This window comes from Mustela putorius, unplaced genomic scaffold, assembly GCF_011764305.1.
Source record: "Mustela putorius furo isolate JIRA1106 unplaced genomic scaffold, ASM1176430v1.1 tig00000095_pilon_pilon_pilon, whole genome shotgun sequence".
NCBI lineage: Eukaryota > Metazoa > Chordata > Mammalia > Carnivora > Mustelidae > Mustela > Mustela putorius.
Genome location: NW_025421280.1, coordinates 38,299,428 through 38,316,301, shown reverse-complemented (window position 1 = coordinate 38,316,301; position 16,874 = coordinate 38,299,428). Strand labels below are relative to the sequence as shown.

The following is a 16,874-nucleotide window of genomic DNA, read 5'->3' as shown; positions in this document are numbered from 1 at the left end:
TCCTCCAGCCACGCCCTGACCTGCCTCTCACTGCAGATCGATGATATCGCCGACGGTGCTGTGAAGCCCCCGCCCAACAAGTACCCCATTTTCTTCTTTGGTACACACGAAACGTAAGTTTCCGCAGGTGGGGCTTGATTTTCCCACCTGGTGCCTCCTGGTGCCTCCTGGGTGGCCTGACTCACCTGGGACTGGCCCCATGGTTCCTTTCTCCAGAGCCTTCCTGGGACCCAAGGACCTGTTTCCTTACGACAAATGTAAAGATAAGTACGGGAAACCCAACAAGAGGAAAGGCTTCAATGAGGGACTGTGGGAGATCCAGAACAATCCCCACGCCAGCTACAGCGCTCCTCTGGTGAGTACCTGGGGATGGAGAGTGACTGATGTGGCGTCTGGGGCATCCAAGTCATGCCTGGCGCTTGGCTACATTGGGCGCCACAGGTGGTCTCAGTTTGTCTCATAGGAAAGGAGCAAGGGCTCAGCCTCCCTTGGCACTGCTGACCGTTCTCTTTCGGGGTGTCCTGGGGCGTCCTGGGCACAGTGGGGTGAGTAGCATCCCTGGCCTCACCCACTCCATGCCAGTGGCACCCCACCCCCCGAAGTCGTGACCACCATCCACGTCTCCAGACTTAGACGAGTACCCCTGGGGTCATGGAGGGCTGGAGGGCCACCCCTGGTGAAACCCAGTGCTCTACAGTTAGCTTGGATTTATAATAGTATTTCTGTGGCTCTTAAAAAACCTTTTGTTTTCTCAGAAAAAAAGTTTTTTTCTGTCAGTGACGCGCCTCCCTTCCCCCTTACTGCCAGAATTTAGCCTTGAGAAGAGGCTGTGGTTGGTCGATGGTGGGAGTTATTGCTTAGATGGGAAATAAGTGCCAAAAAGCACAGAGATGACATCTCAGTGACAAATGTTCAGGGAAAGATGGCATTCAGAAGAGAAATTTGTGGAAAGCCTCGGAAGGCTGCAGAAAGGTGGCAGAAAGCTACCTTGCTCTGGACATTTTGGGAGGAGATGCAGTTGAGGGGCGGCTGGGCTGGGGTTCTCTGCTCTGCTGTCAGCCAGCGTGGTTTGGATTTCTGCAGGAGGCACAGGGACCCAGAGTAGTCTGGCTTCAGGAGGGGTGGGCATGAGGTTGGCTGGGAGGCCAAGTGGACTGACTGCAGGGGCAGAGCATCCTTGCTGGGGGAGAAGAGGGCCTGCGGCCTGGCCTGTGGGCAGGGATGCAGGAGGCGCCGAGAGAGTCTGTGAGCTCAGCCACCGCCGACCCAGTAGGCACTGCTCTGTGGCGGGACCGGCAGTCCAAGATGAAGCAGTCCCACTCCTGGCCTCCTGGGAGCTCACGGTCTGGGATTCAGGGTTTATCACCAGATGTTTCTTGAGTGCTGAGGGTTTGGCAGCCCCTTCTCGGGGGGCAAAGACTCACATTTAGTGGATGTTGGTGGTGTTCTGCTTTTACCTAGTCTCTCGGTTTTGTGAGTGAGTGGGTCGGAAGGTCTTCACGACAGTTAGTTCTGTGTGATCCTTTTCTGGCCCTGGCTCAAGTGCTGTTGGTTACATCCTAAGCTTATTACTCCTGGTGAATCATCACACCATTTAATATTTATTGCACACCCACGGCTTGCTAAGTGCTGTGTAGATGCCTGCCCTCGAGGAAATAAACTCAGAAATGGTACAACCTTGACATTAAACTGGCCTGACACAGACTCCCCAGGTTGAGAAGTAGCTGTTAAGTGTGAGAGCTTGTCTTGCTGGAGCCTATGGCTCCAAACTGAAGGTCTGTTTAAGATGCAGATTCATGGGCCCCACCCGTGGAGGTTTGGCTTTCAGGGGTTCAGGCCTGGGACCCCTGAGGTGTTCCTTCCAACTCATCGGCCTGGGCATCAGCCTAGACGTTTCTGATGGAGCCAGGCCGCAGGCATGCTTTCGGAAGCAGCTCTTTCCGGGTACCTGAGCGGTCTCTTTGCTCAGCCTTCAAGTTTCTTGTGGGAACGCAGACTTGGCACAAAATTGAAAAGATACAAAGGTGCGTAGGGATAGTGAACAGTTGGCCCTGTCTCCTGGTCACTCTGCTGCCACGTCCTGTCAGGATAACCATAGCTACTCTTTCCTTGTACATTCTCTGAGGTTCTCTATTCATAATGAAATCTATGCAACTTTTCCTTCTAAGGCATAGAATTCTAAATTTTACTTATTGTCCTCCAAAATACATCTTTTTTTTTTTTTTTTAAAGATTTTATTTATTTATTTGACAGAGAGAGATCACAAGTAGGCAGAGAGGCAGGCAGAGAGAGAGAGAGAGGAAGAAGCAGGCTCCCCGCTGAGCAGAGAGCCCGATGCGGGACTCGATCCCAGGACCCTGAGATCATGACCTGAGCCGAAGGCAGCAGCTTAACCCACTGAGCCACCCAGGCGCCCAAAATACATCTTTTTTTAAAAAATGTATTTTTAATAACCTCTACACCCATTGTGGGGCTCAAACTCATGATCCTGAGATCAAGAGTTGCATGTTCCACTGACTGAGCCTGCCAGGTGCCCCCAAAATATATCTTGAGTGTTGGTTTGCATGCAGAGAACAGACTCATTCTTTCCGATAAGCTTAACTCAGCTGGTTCTTCCTCTAAGAGGGGACAGCAAGCCCTGTTTACGCATCTCCTTGCCGAGGCAGGAGGTACAAAGTGGTATCTGAGTGTGGTTCCAGCTTCATTGTCCTTTGGTCCACACAGTAATCCTGAGAGGAGCCTGGGCAGGTAGCATCTTTCCCATTTTCCAGGTAAGTAAACTGAAGCCCAGAGGGACCCACTTAGAATCTGAGATCTCTTAGACATAGACCAGGGTTTTTCAACATTTGTGGCTACATCATTTTAGGGTGGGGTGGGAGGGGGTGCTCCTGGGCACTGTGAAATGTTTAACAGCAACCCTGGCCCCCATTAACTAGATGCCAGAAGTGCCCCAGTTTTGACAGCCTCAGTTGTCCCTAGGCATTGCCAAATGCCTCCAAGAGAACAAGAGTCATTTCTGGTTTAGAACCATTGACTTAGAAGGATCCTAGAAATGTATGCTTGTTCCTCCATAGAGGAAAAGGGACAGGGATCTGTGCACGGTTCTCAAGTTGGTGAAAGGGAGCTGGGGCTAAAGCCCAGGCCTCCGGTGTCTCAGGCCGGAGGAGGGCCCCGAGAATAATCTCTACCTTGGGTCTAGGGTTAAGAGCCCTGTGGTATGAATGTCGGGACCTGGGTTCGAGTCCTGGCTCTAGCACTTGCTTACTGTGAGCCTTGGGGCACCACATCACCTCTCTGAGCCTCAGTCTCCTCATTAGAGACGAGGATCCTGGTAGTGTCAGCATTTCACAGGGTTGCTGGGGGAGCCCTGTGAGCAAACGGCACAATGCTGAGCAGCTGATGAGATGCTAGTTGGGAATGAGGCCAGGCTGAACCTGACCTTCCCTTTCCACCTGAGTCACCCTCTTGATCCATTAAGGCAGTGAGAGAAACGAATGCTCAACCCCCTCACCTGACCATCGGGCTTCGGTGGTTGGAGGTTGGCTGGCTCTTGGCCTTTGTCTCCTGGTTCCTTTCTGTACATCATGCTTGTCTTGTGTGGACCGGATTTCCCCAAAACTAGTGAGATCCCATGGGCTGACCCCAGGAGATCCAGAATTCCTGGCTTTATCTATAGGCATAGGGTAGAGCCAGTTACTTACCTTCCCAGAGAGTCCGTTTTCCCAATTGTGGGACAGACCCGTTCACCCCTGCTGCCTGGCCGCCCCAGCTGCCTGGGTAGATATGAGGGGCACGAGTTGGACCCTAGTGAGTGGGGAGCTTGGCAGAAGCAAGAAGGGATTATATTTATATATTTATTTATTTATTATTTTTAAAGATCTTATTTATTATTTGATAGAACAGCAAGAGAGGGAACACAAGTAGGGGAAGGGGCAGAGGGAGAAGCAGGCTTCCTGCCGAGCAGGGAGCCCGATGCGGGGCTGGATCCCAGATCCTGAGATCATGACCTGAGCCAAAGGCAGAGGTTTAACCCAATGAGCCACCCAGGTGCCTCTAGGGGTTTTAATTAGCAGTAGCTGCGCCCAGTGGCCTGGACTTAGAGGCTAGAACGGACCTGGCTGGCCTCCCGCCTCTGTCACATCGTTGCTGTGATCCTGAGCTCTCAGTCCACCTTTTCCTCGGCGGCAAAATGAGGGTGACAGTTCGTACCTGGTACACCCAGAGAGAGATGGGGAGCTTGGGGTCGGGGCTTGCCCCAAACCAGTGTCTGCTCTTACCGCCATGAAGCCGATCCTTCCGCAGAAGACCCGTGGGCCTAGTCACTTGGCCTCCAAGCTGCTGTGCTACCCCCGCCATGGAGAACGGGTCATGTCTCCCTGCTCCCTGCCGGGGCTGCTGTGAAGAGAACCCACCCCCTGGCACGAGGCATGATGGAAGTCCACCGAGAAAGTGGGATTATCCTCTCCCGGCGCCTAGGGTTCGGGCTCGACCTACTTACTGTTGCAGCCTTCAGTTTCATCAGCCATTACAGATCGGGCCCGTCACCGTTCCACAGGGGAGACAACAGGTTCTCGGAGCTGAGTGCAAGGTCCTGTCAACACCTGGCCTTTATTTTTCTCACCTATTACTTATTAACCCAGCCAGGTGAAGGCCGGGGGGGCTCATGACCCGGAAAGGACTGGGGGCTTCCTAAAAGAGGTCATGGGCAGCCTGGGTCCCCTCCCACGTACTCCCTGTGGCAGCCCCCACTCTGGCTCCCACATTTCTGCTCTGAATGCATTTCCACACTGATGTGGTGCCGGGACCTCCTCTCTCCAGTGCTGGCAGGTTCCTTCCCTCCTGGGGCCCCGGTTAAGCCCACGCTTCCACTTCTTGCTTCTCAGTCCTGGTCTCCACTCATGCGTCCCATCGGCGTGCCCTGGAGGTCCTTCCATGCGCTCTCCTTTCCTTCTTGTCCTCCCCGCTTTTTTCTTGGCCAATGCGCACGCGCCACTCCGACCTGTTGATTCCCTACCAGTGATTACGCTAAGGGAATGTGACTTCTCTCTTTTTTTTTTTAATTTAGGAAATTGACTATTTTAGCCATATTCCACAGTGCCTTTTATTCATTTATAGTGTCACGTGATCATCTCTTTTTATCTAACTCAGAACATTCCATCACCGCACAAGGAAACCCCCTCCCCATTACCTGTCATCCCCAATTCTCCCCACAGCCCCTGAGAAGTCTTTTTTTTTTTTTTTTAAGTAGGCTCCACACCCAACATTGGGCTTGAACTTATAAACCTGAGATCAAGAGTGGCATGCTCCACTGACTGAACTGGCTAGCTGCCCCACCCCCGAGAACTGATCATCTATCTATTTCTGTGGATTTGCACATTCCAGATATTTCACATAAAGGGAATCCTGTTTGGTCCTTCACCCTGCTTCTTTTCACTGAGCATGTTTTGGAAGTTCATCCATGCTGTAGCGTTCCTTTTTATGGACGAGAAGCATTCCTTTCTGTAGCCGGCCCACGTTGTGTTTCTCAGTTTGTGGCTGTTCGCCTTGTTTGCAGATAATGTAGCTTTAAAAAGGTAATGTAGCTTTGGGGCGCCTGGGTGGCTCAGTGGATTAAGCCTCTGCCTTCGGCTCAGGTCATGCTCTCAGGGTCCTGGGATCGAGACCTGCATCGGGCTCTCTGCTGCGTCGGGAGCCTGCTTCCCCCCGCCCCTAACCCCTGCCTGCCTCTCTGCCTACTTGTGATCTCTGTCTATCAAATAAATAAATAAAATCTTAAAAAAAAAAGTTAATGTAGCTTTAAGGGAAAAAAAGAGGGAGAGAAATCAGTTATTCAGAAAGAGGTACCTTGGAATAACATGATCAGGTTTTACATGGGCTTAGCTGCACTGGGTGCCCCAGGACTGTCACAGCAGCCTCCCTCATGGCGCTTTGTAGCTGTGTGTTTCCTTGTCTGCCCTCTGTTAGGGCGTGGGCTCCCTGAGGACAGGGATGCTGTCTGGCTCGCATCTAGCTCCGGCCCTCAACACAGGGCCTCCTGGGCTGCGTGTTCCATGGCGTGCACTGAACGGAGTGATGGCTAAAAATGCCTGGGGCTCATATGTTTTCCTCCCATAAATGTCAGACATTCAGAACAAGTTCAGAAACTGGCCCCAGGGAGCTGTGGAGCCTGGCCATGGTTGTGCCGTCTGCCAGGTCCCCTAGATCCTCCAGGACCCTGTATAAGCCCCAGCTGGCCCGCCAGCCTTTCTTCTGCCCCATCCTCTCTCAAGGTGCAGTGGCCACACTGACCTCACCAATGTCTGGGGGGAGCCTGCTCTCATGCCGTTGGCGGCTTTTCAGAATTTGTCTGGCCCCTGCCTCTTTGCATGTTTGGGACGACTCCTCAACTAAAATGTCACACCCTCCAAGGTTCCCCCCGACAAAACAACACTTCAGAATACTGCCACTTCATGCCCACCTCTTCCTGATCCCTCCGGCACCCATGTACCGGTGCTGTCCTCTATCCCTGTCCCCAGAGTGTGACGTTATTCCGCTGCATGTCCCCTGTCGGCTTCTGCTCCAGGGCTGTAAGCCCCCAGGGGGCAGGGATCGCACTGGGCTCACCTGTGTGGACTCGAGGCCTGCCCTGCGCGGTGCCTGGCACAGGCCCTGACTCACCCCCGACTGAGTGCGTCCCGAGCCCGGCACAGGGCGAGCTGGGAAGGGGTGCCGTGTAAGCGTTCGTGTTTCCGTGGCTCTCGTTGCCTGAGCGAGCACACTGGGTGACACAGAAATCACAGTGCCTGGCAGCTCAGGCCTGGCAGTCCTGTGTTCATGGTGACGGGAGGGTGAATAAGAAAAGCCAGCTCTGGTGGCCTTCTGGCCAGTCTGGGCACTGTCTTCAGTATGTCACATCCCACTTCTGCCTCATTCCTAGCCACAGCCCTGTGAGGCCAAAATGGCGCCATCCCCATTGCTCAGCTTGGGAAACGGAGGCACTGAGAGGCCAAGTTACTGGCCCAAGGTTTGATCTGTAACCCTAGCCCCCACTGCACGTGTCATCTCGCCTTCCAGCCTGCATTTTCGGAGCTTTCTGGGCTGCAGGTCCCCAATGTGGAAAGTGAGGAGGCCAGACCCAGACATTTGAGACCCCGCCATGGGTTCTGTCCTCTGGGTCACCGTTCTGGTTGGGAAATGCACCCCAGGCTGATGGTGACTCGCTGTCTCTGCCCCCTCCTGCCCCCCAGCCGGTGAGTTCCTCTGACAGCGAGGCCCCTGAAGCCGACCCGGCAGGCGGGAGCGAGGACGACGAGGTCCGGGGGGTCATGGCCGTCACAGCCGTGACCGCCACAGCGGCCAGCGACAGGATGGAGAGTGACTCAGACTCAGACAAAAGCAGTGACAACAGTGGCCTGAAGCGGAAGGCCGCAGCCCTGAAGGTAGGAGTGGGGCAGGAGCTCCCAGCCTCGGGGGCAGCCCGCAGTCCAGCCTCCCTCTGGCCTTTCCTCCTCCCCCACGAGGCCTCTAGCAGCTTGCAGTCCCTGCCCTGCCTTGCTTGTTTTTAATGCACGGTTTTATCTGATATATTATTTATTTTTATTTGTTATTCTTGTACACGCGTCATCTTGTTAACTTTTGTAGTATTGCTCTGTAGATAGTACTGTTTCCACCTTGTAGATGATCATCTCAGGGAGGGCAGTGCACTTAGCGTGGCTCTCTAGTGTGAAGTTGAAATGCTGTCTTGTATTAACACGACCTTTTACTCAACACCAGCAGGACTGAACAGATACTCCCAGGACTGGAACGCAGGCACTTGCTCTTGGCTTTTCCCTCCCAGGAGCGTCCTAGCTGAAATTATGCCCTTAGCCTGAGTATGCAGTTAATTTTTCTGCATGTTTAACAAGCTTTTATTTTTAACATGCTTTTTAAAAATTGAGATAACATTCACATACCACAAAACTCCCTCTTTCAAAATACGCAGTTCACTGGTGTTAGTACATTTGCAGAGCTGTGCAGTTACCACCACTGGTTAGTACCAGAACATTCCCTGACTTCAGAAGAAACTTTGTCCTGGCCATCAGTCATTCCCCCCAGCACCCCCCGAACCCCCTTACCGTCCATGGATGAGTCTGGTCTGGACATGTCACACACGTGGACTCACAGCCCGTGTGGCCTTCTGTGTCTGATTCCCTCCCTGAGTGTCATGGGCTCAGGATCCGTCCCCAGGACAGCATGTGTTGGTGTCTTGCTCCTGTTCGTGGTGGAGAGACGCTCCCAGGGGTGTGTGCTGGACGTGTGTGTAGCCACTCATCGGTGGACGGACATCTGGGTTGTGTCACTCCAGCTGCCGTGAACGTACTGCCGAGCACGGTTGTGTGCAGATTTCTGTGGGGACAGGGGTGTTCGGTTCTCCTGGAGATAGGCTCTTTCTTGCCTGTCTTTTGACTGCTTTTAAACATTCGGGAGCAGAATGAAAGGACTATGATTTATCATCAACTTCTTTGACATAGTAAGGCTTTCCTTTTATTATTTGTAAAAATAACATTTGCTTTCGGTTCCATTCGTAAGGATCAACCACGCTTGTAAGTTGTAAGGTGTAAAAAGCGTGGAGAAGCTAGTGGAAAACGCCCACATTATGTGGGAGGGCTGCCATGCCGAGGACCGGACACACCCTGTCGTGTTTCTCCGTGGTCCCGCGTGTGCCTCACACATGGGGTGGCTGCGTGAGGCCCATTTCACACACTCTGTGTGTGAAATGCTGAGTGTTTCTTTGGCATTACAGACAGTATCAAGTCGTGGTCTTCCGTGGTTGCGAGGTAGTATATGACGTGCGTGATCTCTAACCAATATGTTATGAAGAGTGCTGGGCATTTGGCTTTTTCCCATTTTCATGATATGGCGGCATCATTTTTTAAAGTTCCCCATCACCACTGTTTACAGTTACCGGGGACAAGGAACAGAAGCGTGTAGGAAACCACGCCCCCTCCCCCCACCCCCGGCCCCCGACGATGCCGCCCCTTAGAGGTAAATCCCTATTTGTCAGTCAGTACTTACTCAGATGGGGTTTTTTTGGGGACGGTTGGGGGGGACAGTTTTGCATTAAACAGGTCTAAGTTCTTACTACCACGCCAGGGAGAACTTGAGAGATGAAGAGACCATTTCCCTGGTAGCCCCATGACACCAGCACGTCGCAGCTGTCGTGCACCCAGTCCGTGAGAGGCTGTGGTTTTCCTGCCAGGCCAGCTTTCTGGGTTTTTCTCTTCAGTTAACGTTAACTTGTTTGCGCGTTTCTGTGGCCCCACATGCTGCTCCTCTCGTCGCTCCCTGGAACGGCTCCGAGGCAGACCCTGACCCCAGCCCCGAGCCCTGGCGGCTCATCCCCACCCCCCGGGGTTCTGTTCTCTCGGGGCTTCCAAGACTCAAGACTCGCTGCTCCGGGCCCCTCCCCACCACCTCCCCCTGCACCTCGCGTGTGGACATTGGGCGGGGGGGTCCCGGGTCATCTTCATCCCCGTGATTCCTGCCTTTTTGTCTGGGGAACCAGGCCATGTCCCAGCTTGAAACGCCCTGGAACTGCCTCAAGAGTTTTGACGGAACAGGAGCTGTCGTAACTGGATTCCCCAAGCGCCTGGGTTGCGAGTGCTGTCCTAGCGGGCTGGGAAGAGGCCACAGACCGCCTCTGCCCCAAGAGGGAGTGGGGAGTGCGCGGTGCACCGGGCTTGGGCTCGGCCTCCCGCGAAGTGGGGCCCGGCTCTGGACACAGCCGGCTCTGGACACAGCCGGCGCAGCCCTGCCGGTCTGGAGCCCTTCCCTGCCCGCTCAGCAGCCACGCCGTCTTCCGCGCACGGGGCTTCTTGCTTGCTGTCTCGTCTGTCCCTCCATCTGTCGCTCTTCCCACTGGCCTCATGGCGGCCTTCTGTGACTGCCGCCCCCGTAGAACAGTAACCTTAGATTCACACGGAATGTTTCAGTTTGCCTCTCCTGACTGGAGCGCACGGTGTGCGACCTTGTAGGGACCTTGTCTCTCACTGGTGTGTCACTAGTGGACAGGTGTGCCAGCCACCCTAACAGTAGCACGGATCATTCCTGGACGCTGGAAGTCCGAGATCAAGGTGTCGGCAGGGCTCGTTCCTTCTGAGGACTCTCTTCGGCGGGCCGGCGCCCTCCCACCCTCGCATACTTGTCCCTGCGTGTCCGTGTCCTGACCTCCTCCTCTTAGGACACGGGCCATACTGGATTAGGGCCCCCCAGTGACATCGTTTTAACTTAATGACATTCTTAAAGATCCCTGTCCCCAAATCCTGTTTCCTTCTGAGGCCCTGAGGGTCAGGGCTTCACTGCAGGAATTTTAGAGGGACAGGGTATGGAGCAGGGGACATGCTTAGGTGACTGTTGTTATGAGAACCAATGCATTTCTTAGGTGTGACAAAGCAGAGGGGAGGTGTGATGTAACTCCACAGTCGCTGGCTAGAAAGACCCCGGTTGTCCCTCGTTGAGATCGGTCTTTAAAGCTCGGTTCTTTCTTTAAATTTTCTTTAAAAATTCTTCCGTTGGCTTCTCTTAGTGGATGTCAGGGAATGCGGGAACCCCGACTCTGAATTCAGGCTGTATGCGTGCACGTGTGCTTCTGTATATTTTTATTTTTTTACTGAGGTGAAATTCACAGTAAAAAGTAGCCATTCTACAACGCACCGCTTAGCGGCATGGGGTTCATTCCCAGCAGGAATGTGCAGGCTTTGTGCAGCCTTAACCACTCTCTAGTTCCAGAATGCACATGTATGTTTTTCTGGGGAAAGCACACTTGGTTTGATTTTTCTAAATTGTGCTAAGGTACATGTAAAATTTGCTGTTTTAACCGCACAGCTCAGTGTCATGAAGCCCACTCACACTGTCCTCCAGCCACCCCCACCTTCCGTCTCCAGAACTTTCCTTCTCCCCACACAGAGACTTTGTCCCCATGAAGCACAGACTCCCCATCCCCTGCCCCAGCCCCTACCCTCTCCTCTCTGTGTGGATGGGACTCCTCTGGGGACCTCCTGGAAGTGGGATCGTGCGGGATGGGTGCTTCTGGGTCTGGATTCTCTTACTGAGTGCAGTGTCCTCATGGTTCAAGATCCATGGTTTTTTTTTTTTTTTTTTTAAAGATTTTATTTATGTATTTGACAGAGATCACAAGTAGATGGAGAGGCAGGCAGAGAGAGAGAGAGGGAAGCAGGCTCCCTGCTGAGCAGAGAGCCCGATGTGGGACTCGATCCCAGGACCCTGAGACCATGACCTGAGCCAAAGGCTCAGGCTTTAACCCACTGAGCCACCCAGGCGCCCTCAAGATCCATGTTTTTAATTTATTTATTTATTTAAAGATTTTATTTATTTATTTGAGAGAGAGCACATAAGAAAGGGGAAGGTCAGAGAGAGAAGCAGACTCCCCATGGAGCTGCGAGCCCGATGTGGGACTCGATCCCAGAACTCTGGGATCCTGACCTGAGCTGAAGGCAGTTGTTTAACCAGCTGAGCCACCCAGGTGCCCAAGATCCATGGTTTTTAACCAGATCCTCAAAAGGGTCCCTGCTGCCTTCCAAAAGTTCCAGAACATCAGCTCTTCAGAGTATGAATGGCCAAGTGGGAGGCAGCTCTGCCAAGCACATAGGCTTTCTGACTGTGGCTCTGTTTGGGCTGCTCCCTTGCTAGATGTCCGTGTCAAAACGAACTCGAAAGGCCTCCAGCGACCTGGATCAAGCCAGTGTGTCCCCATCAGAGGAGGAGAACTCAGAAAGCTCATCTGAGTCAGAAAAGACCAGTGACCAGGTGAGTGTGTGGCTGGCTCTGTGGGAGGGTGGACACCCGCATGGGAGCCAAGCAGCAGTCAGCCAGGGGGCCCACACTCAGCCCCCTTCTCTCTGTTCAGGACTTCACCCCCGAGAAGAAAGCTGTGGTCCGGGCGCCTCGGCGGGGCCCCCTTGCAGGACGGAAGAAAAAGGTAGAGGTTGCTCGTTTCGTCATTTTGTTGTTTGTGATTTTGTTCCCACCTGACTGCCTGTGGGAAACCCTGAGAGATGCTCTCCACGGTCACCAGGCAGTGTGAGAGTCAGTCCTTTTTGGAGGAGGGTAGGTCATAGGCTACAGGGAGCCCCTGGGCCCGCCATCTTCCACCTTTACCTCTGCTTCCACGGATGGCTTCAGCTCATAGTTTCTGAGCTTGGTGTGTGCAGAGCACTTCCCTGGAGCTGAGACCGCGGAGACACCATCGCTCTTGAGAGGAGTGTAAAGGCCAGTTTGGGAAACGGGTTGCTAGAACGCTGGCCTTGGAAGGGAGTGAAGTGCTATAGGCCGTAGTTTGTAGTCGAAAGAGCTCTAACTACTGGAAAAAAGAGTAGCCCTCCTCTGCCTCCCCCGCTTCACCAAGGAGGAGATGAGGCCTGGGGATGTCACATGCCATCACTGAGCCGGACCGTCAGGTGGCTGCAGGCACATCGGGGGCCGCCTGTGATTCCTGACCAACATGAAGGGTTTCTACATGGAGGCTGTTTGTGGGTTGGGGGCTGCAAAGGGGCACTCTCCTTGGCCTGCGTTCTTCTCACCTCTGTGCCCGCCTCTCTCAGAAGGCACCTTCAGCCTCCGATTCCGACTCCAAACCAGAATCCGACGGGGCCAAGGGTGAGCCAGTGGCTGTGGCCAGGTCAGTGCCGTCCTCCTCCTCCTCCTCCTCCTCTTCCTCCTCTTCCGACTCGGACGTGTCTGTAAAGAAACCTCCTCGGGGCAGGAAGCCAGGTATGGTCCCAGCGGTGTGCCCCTCACCTTTGGCTGCCGGCGGTGGGGGCCTGCCCTGTGGGAGAGTGCCCGTGTAGACCGGGCCACCCCTTCCTCTCCTACAGTGGAAAAGCCTCCACCAAAGCCCCGCGGGCGGAAACCGAAGCCCGAGCGGCCCCCGACGAGCTCGAGCAGTGACAGGTGGGTGAGCAGTGACCAGCGGGTCATGGGCCAGGGTTGCGTGGCTGGGCCTGGCCCCGCAGCCCTCTGACCAGCCTGCACCCCCAGTGACAGTGACGAGGTGGACCGCATCAGCGAGTGGAAGCGCCGGGATGAGGAGCGGCGGCGGGAGCTGGAGGCCAGGCGGCGCCGGGAGCAGGAGGAGGAGCTGCGGCGCCTCCGCGAGCAGGAGAAGGAGGAGAAGGAGCGGAGACGCGAGCGCGAGCGCGGGGAGGCCCCGCCTGGGAGCAGCGGGGGCAGCAGCGGGGATGAGCTTGGGGACGAGGATGAGCCCGTCAGGAAGCGTGGCCGCAAGGGCCGGGGACGGGGACCACAGTCCTCCTCCGACTCGGGGCCCGAGGCTGAGCTGCAGAGAGAGGTGCGTACCATCGGGGTGTGGTGTGTCCTGGGCTCTGGGGGAGGATATGGTGACCGAGGGGCTTCTTCCTCGCGCCCGCCCCTTCCAGCAAGTCCGTTCCTGACTCCACATATTCAATGAGCACCAACTGCATGCTGAGTGCTGTGCTGTGGCCCAGGGTGTGGGAAACAACCTGAGATGTTCCAAAGTGTTCATTGCTAAGGACAAGAATGCAGGGTCGGAGGGCAGGAGCTGTCGGGTGAGGTTTTCTGTTTTAGGTAGGGTAAATCCTAAAGGCTTTAGTTGAGAAGGTGCTATTAAATAAGGATTGGAATGAAATGAGAGGTGGTGTAGGAAGATACTCGGGGGGAATAGCTTTCTAGGCAGAAGGCACAGTCTCTGCAAATGTCCTGTGGCAGCACCAGGCCTGATGTGTTTGGGGACTAGCCAGGAGGCTTGTGTGGCTGGAGCAGAGTGGGTGAGGAAGAAAGAGGGAGGAGGGGAGGGTGAGGAGGGGGCAGGGCAGATTGTGTGGGGGCCTTGGGAATCGGGGTGAGGACTTGGGCTTTTACCTCAGTGAGTGGTAGCCCTAGAGGGCAATGGGCAGAGGAGCGGGAGTTGACTCAGGTGCTCACAGGTGCTCTGGCTGCTGCGGGGAGGGAAGGAGGGAATCTGAGTGAGCGACAAGCAGGTAGGAGGTCTCTGATGACTTGGTGGTGGCCATCAGGTGCCCTGCAGTCCCACAGGCCTGTCTGCTTCCTGCTCTCTGGTCCTTGCAGCCTGCCTGAATCTGAGCCTGACTTTCCAGGCCTGTCGACTCCTAGATGGTGCCCTGTGTGCTGGGAGGACGGGGAAGCAGGGCAGTAGTCTGTTCTCTCCCTGTCTCTCTTTGATCACAAAACGGGGACCAAGACCCCTGCCACAGGAGAAGTGTGTGCAGTGGGGCTGCCCCACCCATCGAGGGAGTGGTCCTTTTAGGGTCTGAGAAGCCGTTGCCTGGGGAACGGACTGGACACCAGAGTCCTTCTTCCTGTCCCCTCCTGCCTGTTGCACCAGTTCCCAGCAGTGCAGAGGTGGTGGCGGGAAGTGTCAGACTGTCTCTAAGGCGGAGAGCCCCTACTGCCTGCCACTCCAGCCCTCCCTCTGGCCACTGTAGGCAAAGAAGGCAGCAAGACAGTCACAAAGCACAGAGCCCACGAGGAGACCCAGCCAGAAGGAGAAGAGAGGGCGCCCCGAGGAGAGGCCCCGAGCCAGGTCAGCACTCGTTTCGCCTCTCCTCCCACAGCTCCCTGGGGGCCTACCTGCCCCGTGCTAGTCCCTGCAGTTCTCAGCCTCCTGGGGACCCATTACCCCTCACCCCCACGGGAGCAGGGTTTCCGATTCCGATTTCCGAATTCAGCCTTGGAGATAGATCTGATCCGAGTGTCCCCTTCTTGGGGCTCCATCAGCTCACATAGGAGCCATTGCTCCAGGACCGTGATCCTGCCCCAAGCGGCACCACGCCGTATCTGTGGTCGTCACACGGGGGGTGCTCTGGCATCGAGGGGGCGCCAGGGTACCCGCCAGAGAGGGAGCCACCTGATGTCAGCAGTGCTGAGGGGAGGGATCCTCCCCGAGACCTGTGGTTCTGAGACTCCTCCGAGGCCCGCCAAGGCGGGGGACGCAGCCCCTCTTCCCGCTGCTGGCCGAGTGAGATTCCCGTATCAGTGAGGGAACCTGCCCGTGGGAATTTGGCAGCTTCTGCCAAGCAGAGTGTCGTGTCCACGCTGTGGAACCGGGCCTGCGGTCCTCAACAGGTGTCGGATGGGGCACCTTCCCGTAATTTGTTCACTCGGGTTTCTGTTAAGTCCCCGTTTATTCTCGGTGGTATGTTCATAGTGATGATAATTCCGAGACTTGATACTGTTTGCCGGCAAGAAGCAGAGGAATCCCTGGCCGCCATCCCTGGTCACTTCAGGTGACTGCCTAGACCCGATCACGACAGGCCTTACCTCCTCTCCCTCCAGCTTCCAGGGCCCCCTGAGGGTCTCCTTCCCAGTGGCTTCGGGTTCCCCACCGCACAGTCAGGAGACAGCAGTGGCTGGGGTCGGGTGGCTGGTTGGCAGTCCAGGGCAGGACTAAGGGGTGTGACTCCACAGGCCTGCGAAGGTGGAGCGAACCCGGAAGCGGTCAGAAGGGTTCCCGCCTGACCGGAAGGTGGAGAAGAAGAAAGGTGAGGGGCAGGCCGCTGGCGGGAGGCTAAGCCAACAAGCAGCGCGGTGCTGGGGCAGGTCCCCGGCCAGCTCTGACAAAGGGGTCGAGGGACTCAGTCAGGTGTAGGGGGTCAGGCCAGGCGGCCCTTTCGGCGCTGCTCAGGCCCAGGTGCTGCATTCTCTCCTGGTCCCAGAACCTTCCGTGGAGGAGAAGCTGCAGAAGCTGCACAGTGAGATCAAGTTCGCCCTGAAAGTTGACAATCCGGTGAGGCCCTCGTTGCAGCACTGAGGCCACATCGCAGCCACTTCCTCTGAGCCAAGCAGCCCCCCTCCTCACCCCGTCCCTCCTGTCTGGAGCTCCCTCAGAAGTCTCAGGAAACTGAGGCAAATCCAGGGTCATTGTTCTCCTGGGTGTCGGCCTCAGAGGGCCCGGGGTTGGCCACCTCGGGTGCACTGCTTGGCATGACCACCAGGTGGTGCCAAGCAGCCCTGCAAGTGCTGTGTCCCGACCAAGTCCTGGGGTTCCCTTGATACTCCGCCCTCCGCCCAGGTTGCCCCATGGGGCCCCCAGGGTCCCTTCAGCTAGATGCTGTCCCTCCTTACTCCCCTCCCCACCCTGCAGGACGTGAAAAGGTGTCTGAATGCGTTAGAGGAGCTAGGGACCCTGCAGGTGACCTCACAGATCCTCCAGAAGAACACAGATGTGGTGGCCACATTGAAGAAGGTACGTGGGATCCCAGCAGTAGAAGGGGCAGGTGGCAGGCGAGGCAGGGTTCTGTCTGCCTGGCGAGCCTGGGTTCCCAGCCGCGGAGCCCTCGGTCCAGGAGGACGCCAGTGTGCTGGCTGGCCAGAGTGCCGGTGTTCGCTGCACCGTGCTCTTGGGAAGGTGCTGCCAGGGCGGCTGCACTGGGGGCGGGTCTGTGGCGGGGGGTGAGACCAGCTGCATCTCCTGAGCCAGGCCTCTTGCGGGCCAGATCCGCCGTTACAAGGCTAACAAGGAGGTGATGGAGAAGGCCGCAGAGGTCTACACCCGGCTCAAGTCTCGGGTCCTGGGACCAAAGATTGAGGCCATCCAGAAGGCGACCAGAGCCGGGCTGGAGAAGGAGAGGGCCGAGGTGGAGAAGGCCGAGGAGGTGCCGGCCGGAGAGGAGGCTTCCACGGAGAGGGCGGAGGTCGAGGCGAGCGCTGGTGAGCAGGGTGGGACCTCCCTGGGCCTCAGGCGCCACTTGGCACCAACCCCCACGGCCAAAGTGGCTTGTTTCTGCATGCCTGGCTGTGTCCTTAAGGTGGCCGGGGCCTGGTGCGTGCACGTATCTGAGCCGCTCATAGACGCTCAGAGCCCGACGGCATGGGAGGCCGTGTACGTGTGTGCGGGCCTC

General features: G+C 55.9%; 1 protein-coding gene across 3 annotated transcripts in view; it reads left to right on the top strand.

The window, feature by feature from the left end:
- HDGFL2 (HDGF like 2) overlaps positions 1-16,874 on the top strand; it is a 28,772-nt gene that overhangs the window by 10,665 nt on the left and 1,233 nt on the right. For all 3 annotated transcript variants that reach the window (XM_045086313.1, XM_045086324.1, XM_045086318.1), the window contains exons 2-14: positions 37-113; positions 217-355; positions 7,227-7,418; positions 11,668-11,784; positions 11,885-11,956; positions 12,579-12,747; positions 12,852-12,927; positions 13,015-13,324; positions 14,460-14,557; positions 15,442-15,515; positions 15,690-15,760; positions 16,118-16,219; positions 16,470-16,683. In XM_045086313.1, coding sequence (XP_044942248.1) covers positions 37-113; positions 217-355; positions 7,227-7,418; positions 11,668-11,784; positions 11,885-11,956; positions 12,579-12,747; positions 12,852-12,927; positions 13,015-13,324; positions 14,460-14,557; positions 15,442-15,515; positions 15,690-15,760; positions 16,118-16,219; positions 16,470-16,683 — 1,711 coding nt within the window. The remainder of the gene's footprint in view (positions 1-36; positions 114-216; positions 356-7,226; positions 7,419-11,667; positions 11,785-11,884; positions 11,957-12,578; positions 12,748-12,851; positions 12,928-13,014; positions 13,325-14,459; positions 14,558-15,441; positions 15,516-15,689; positions 15,761-16,117; positions 16,220-16,469; positions 16,684-16,874) is intronic.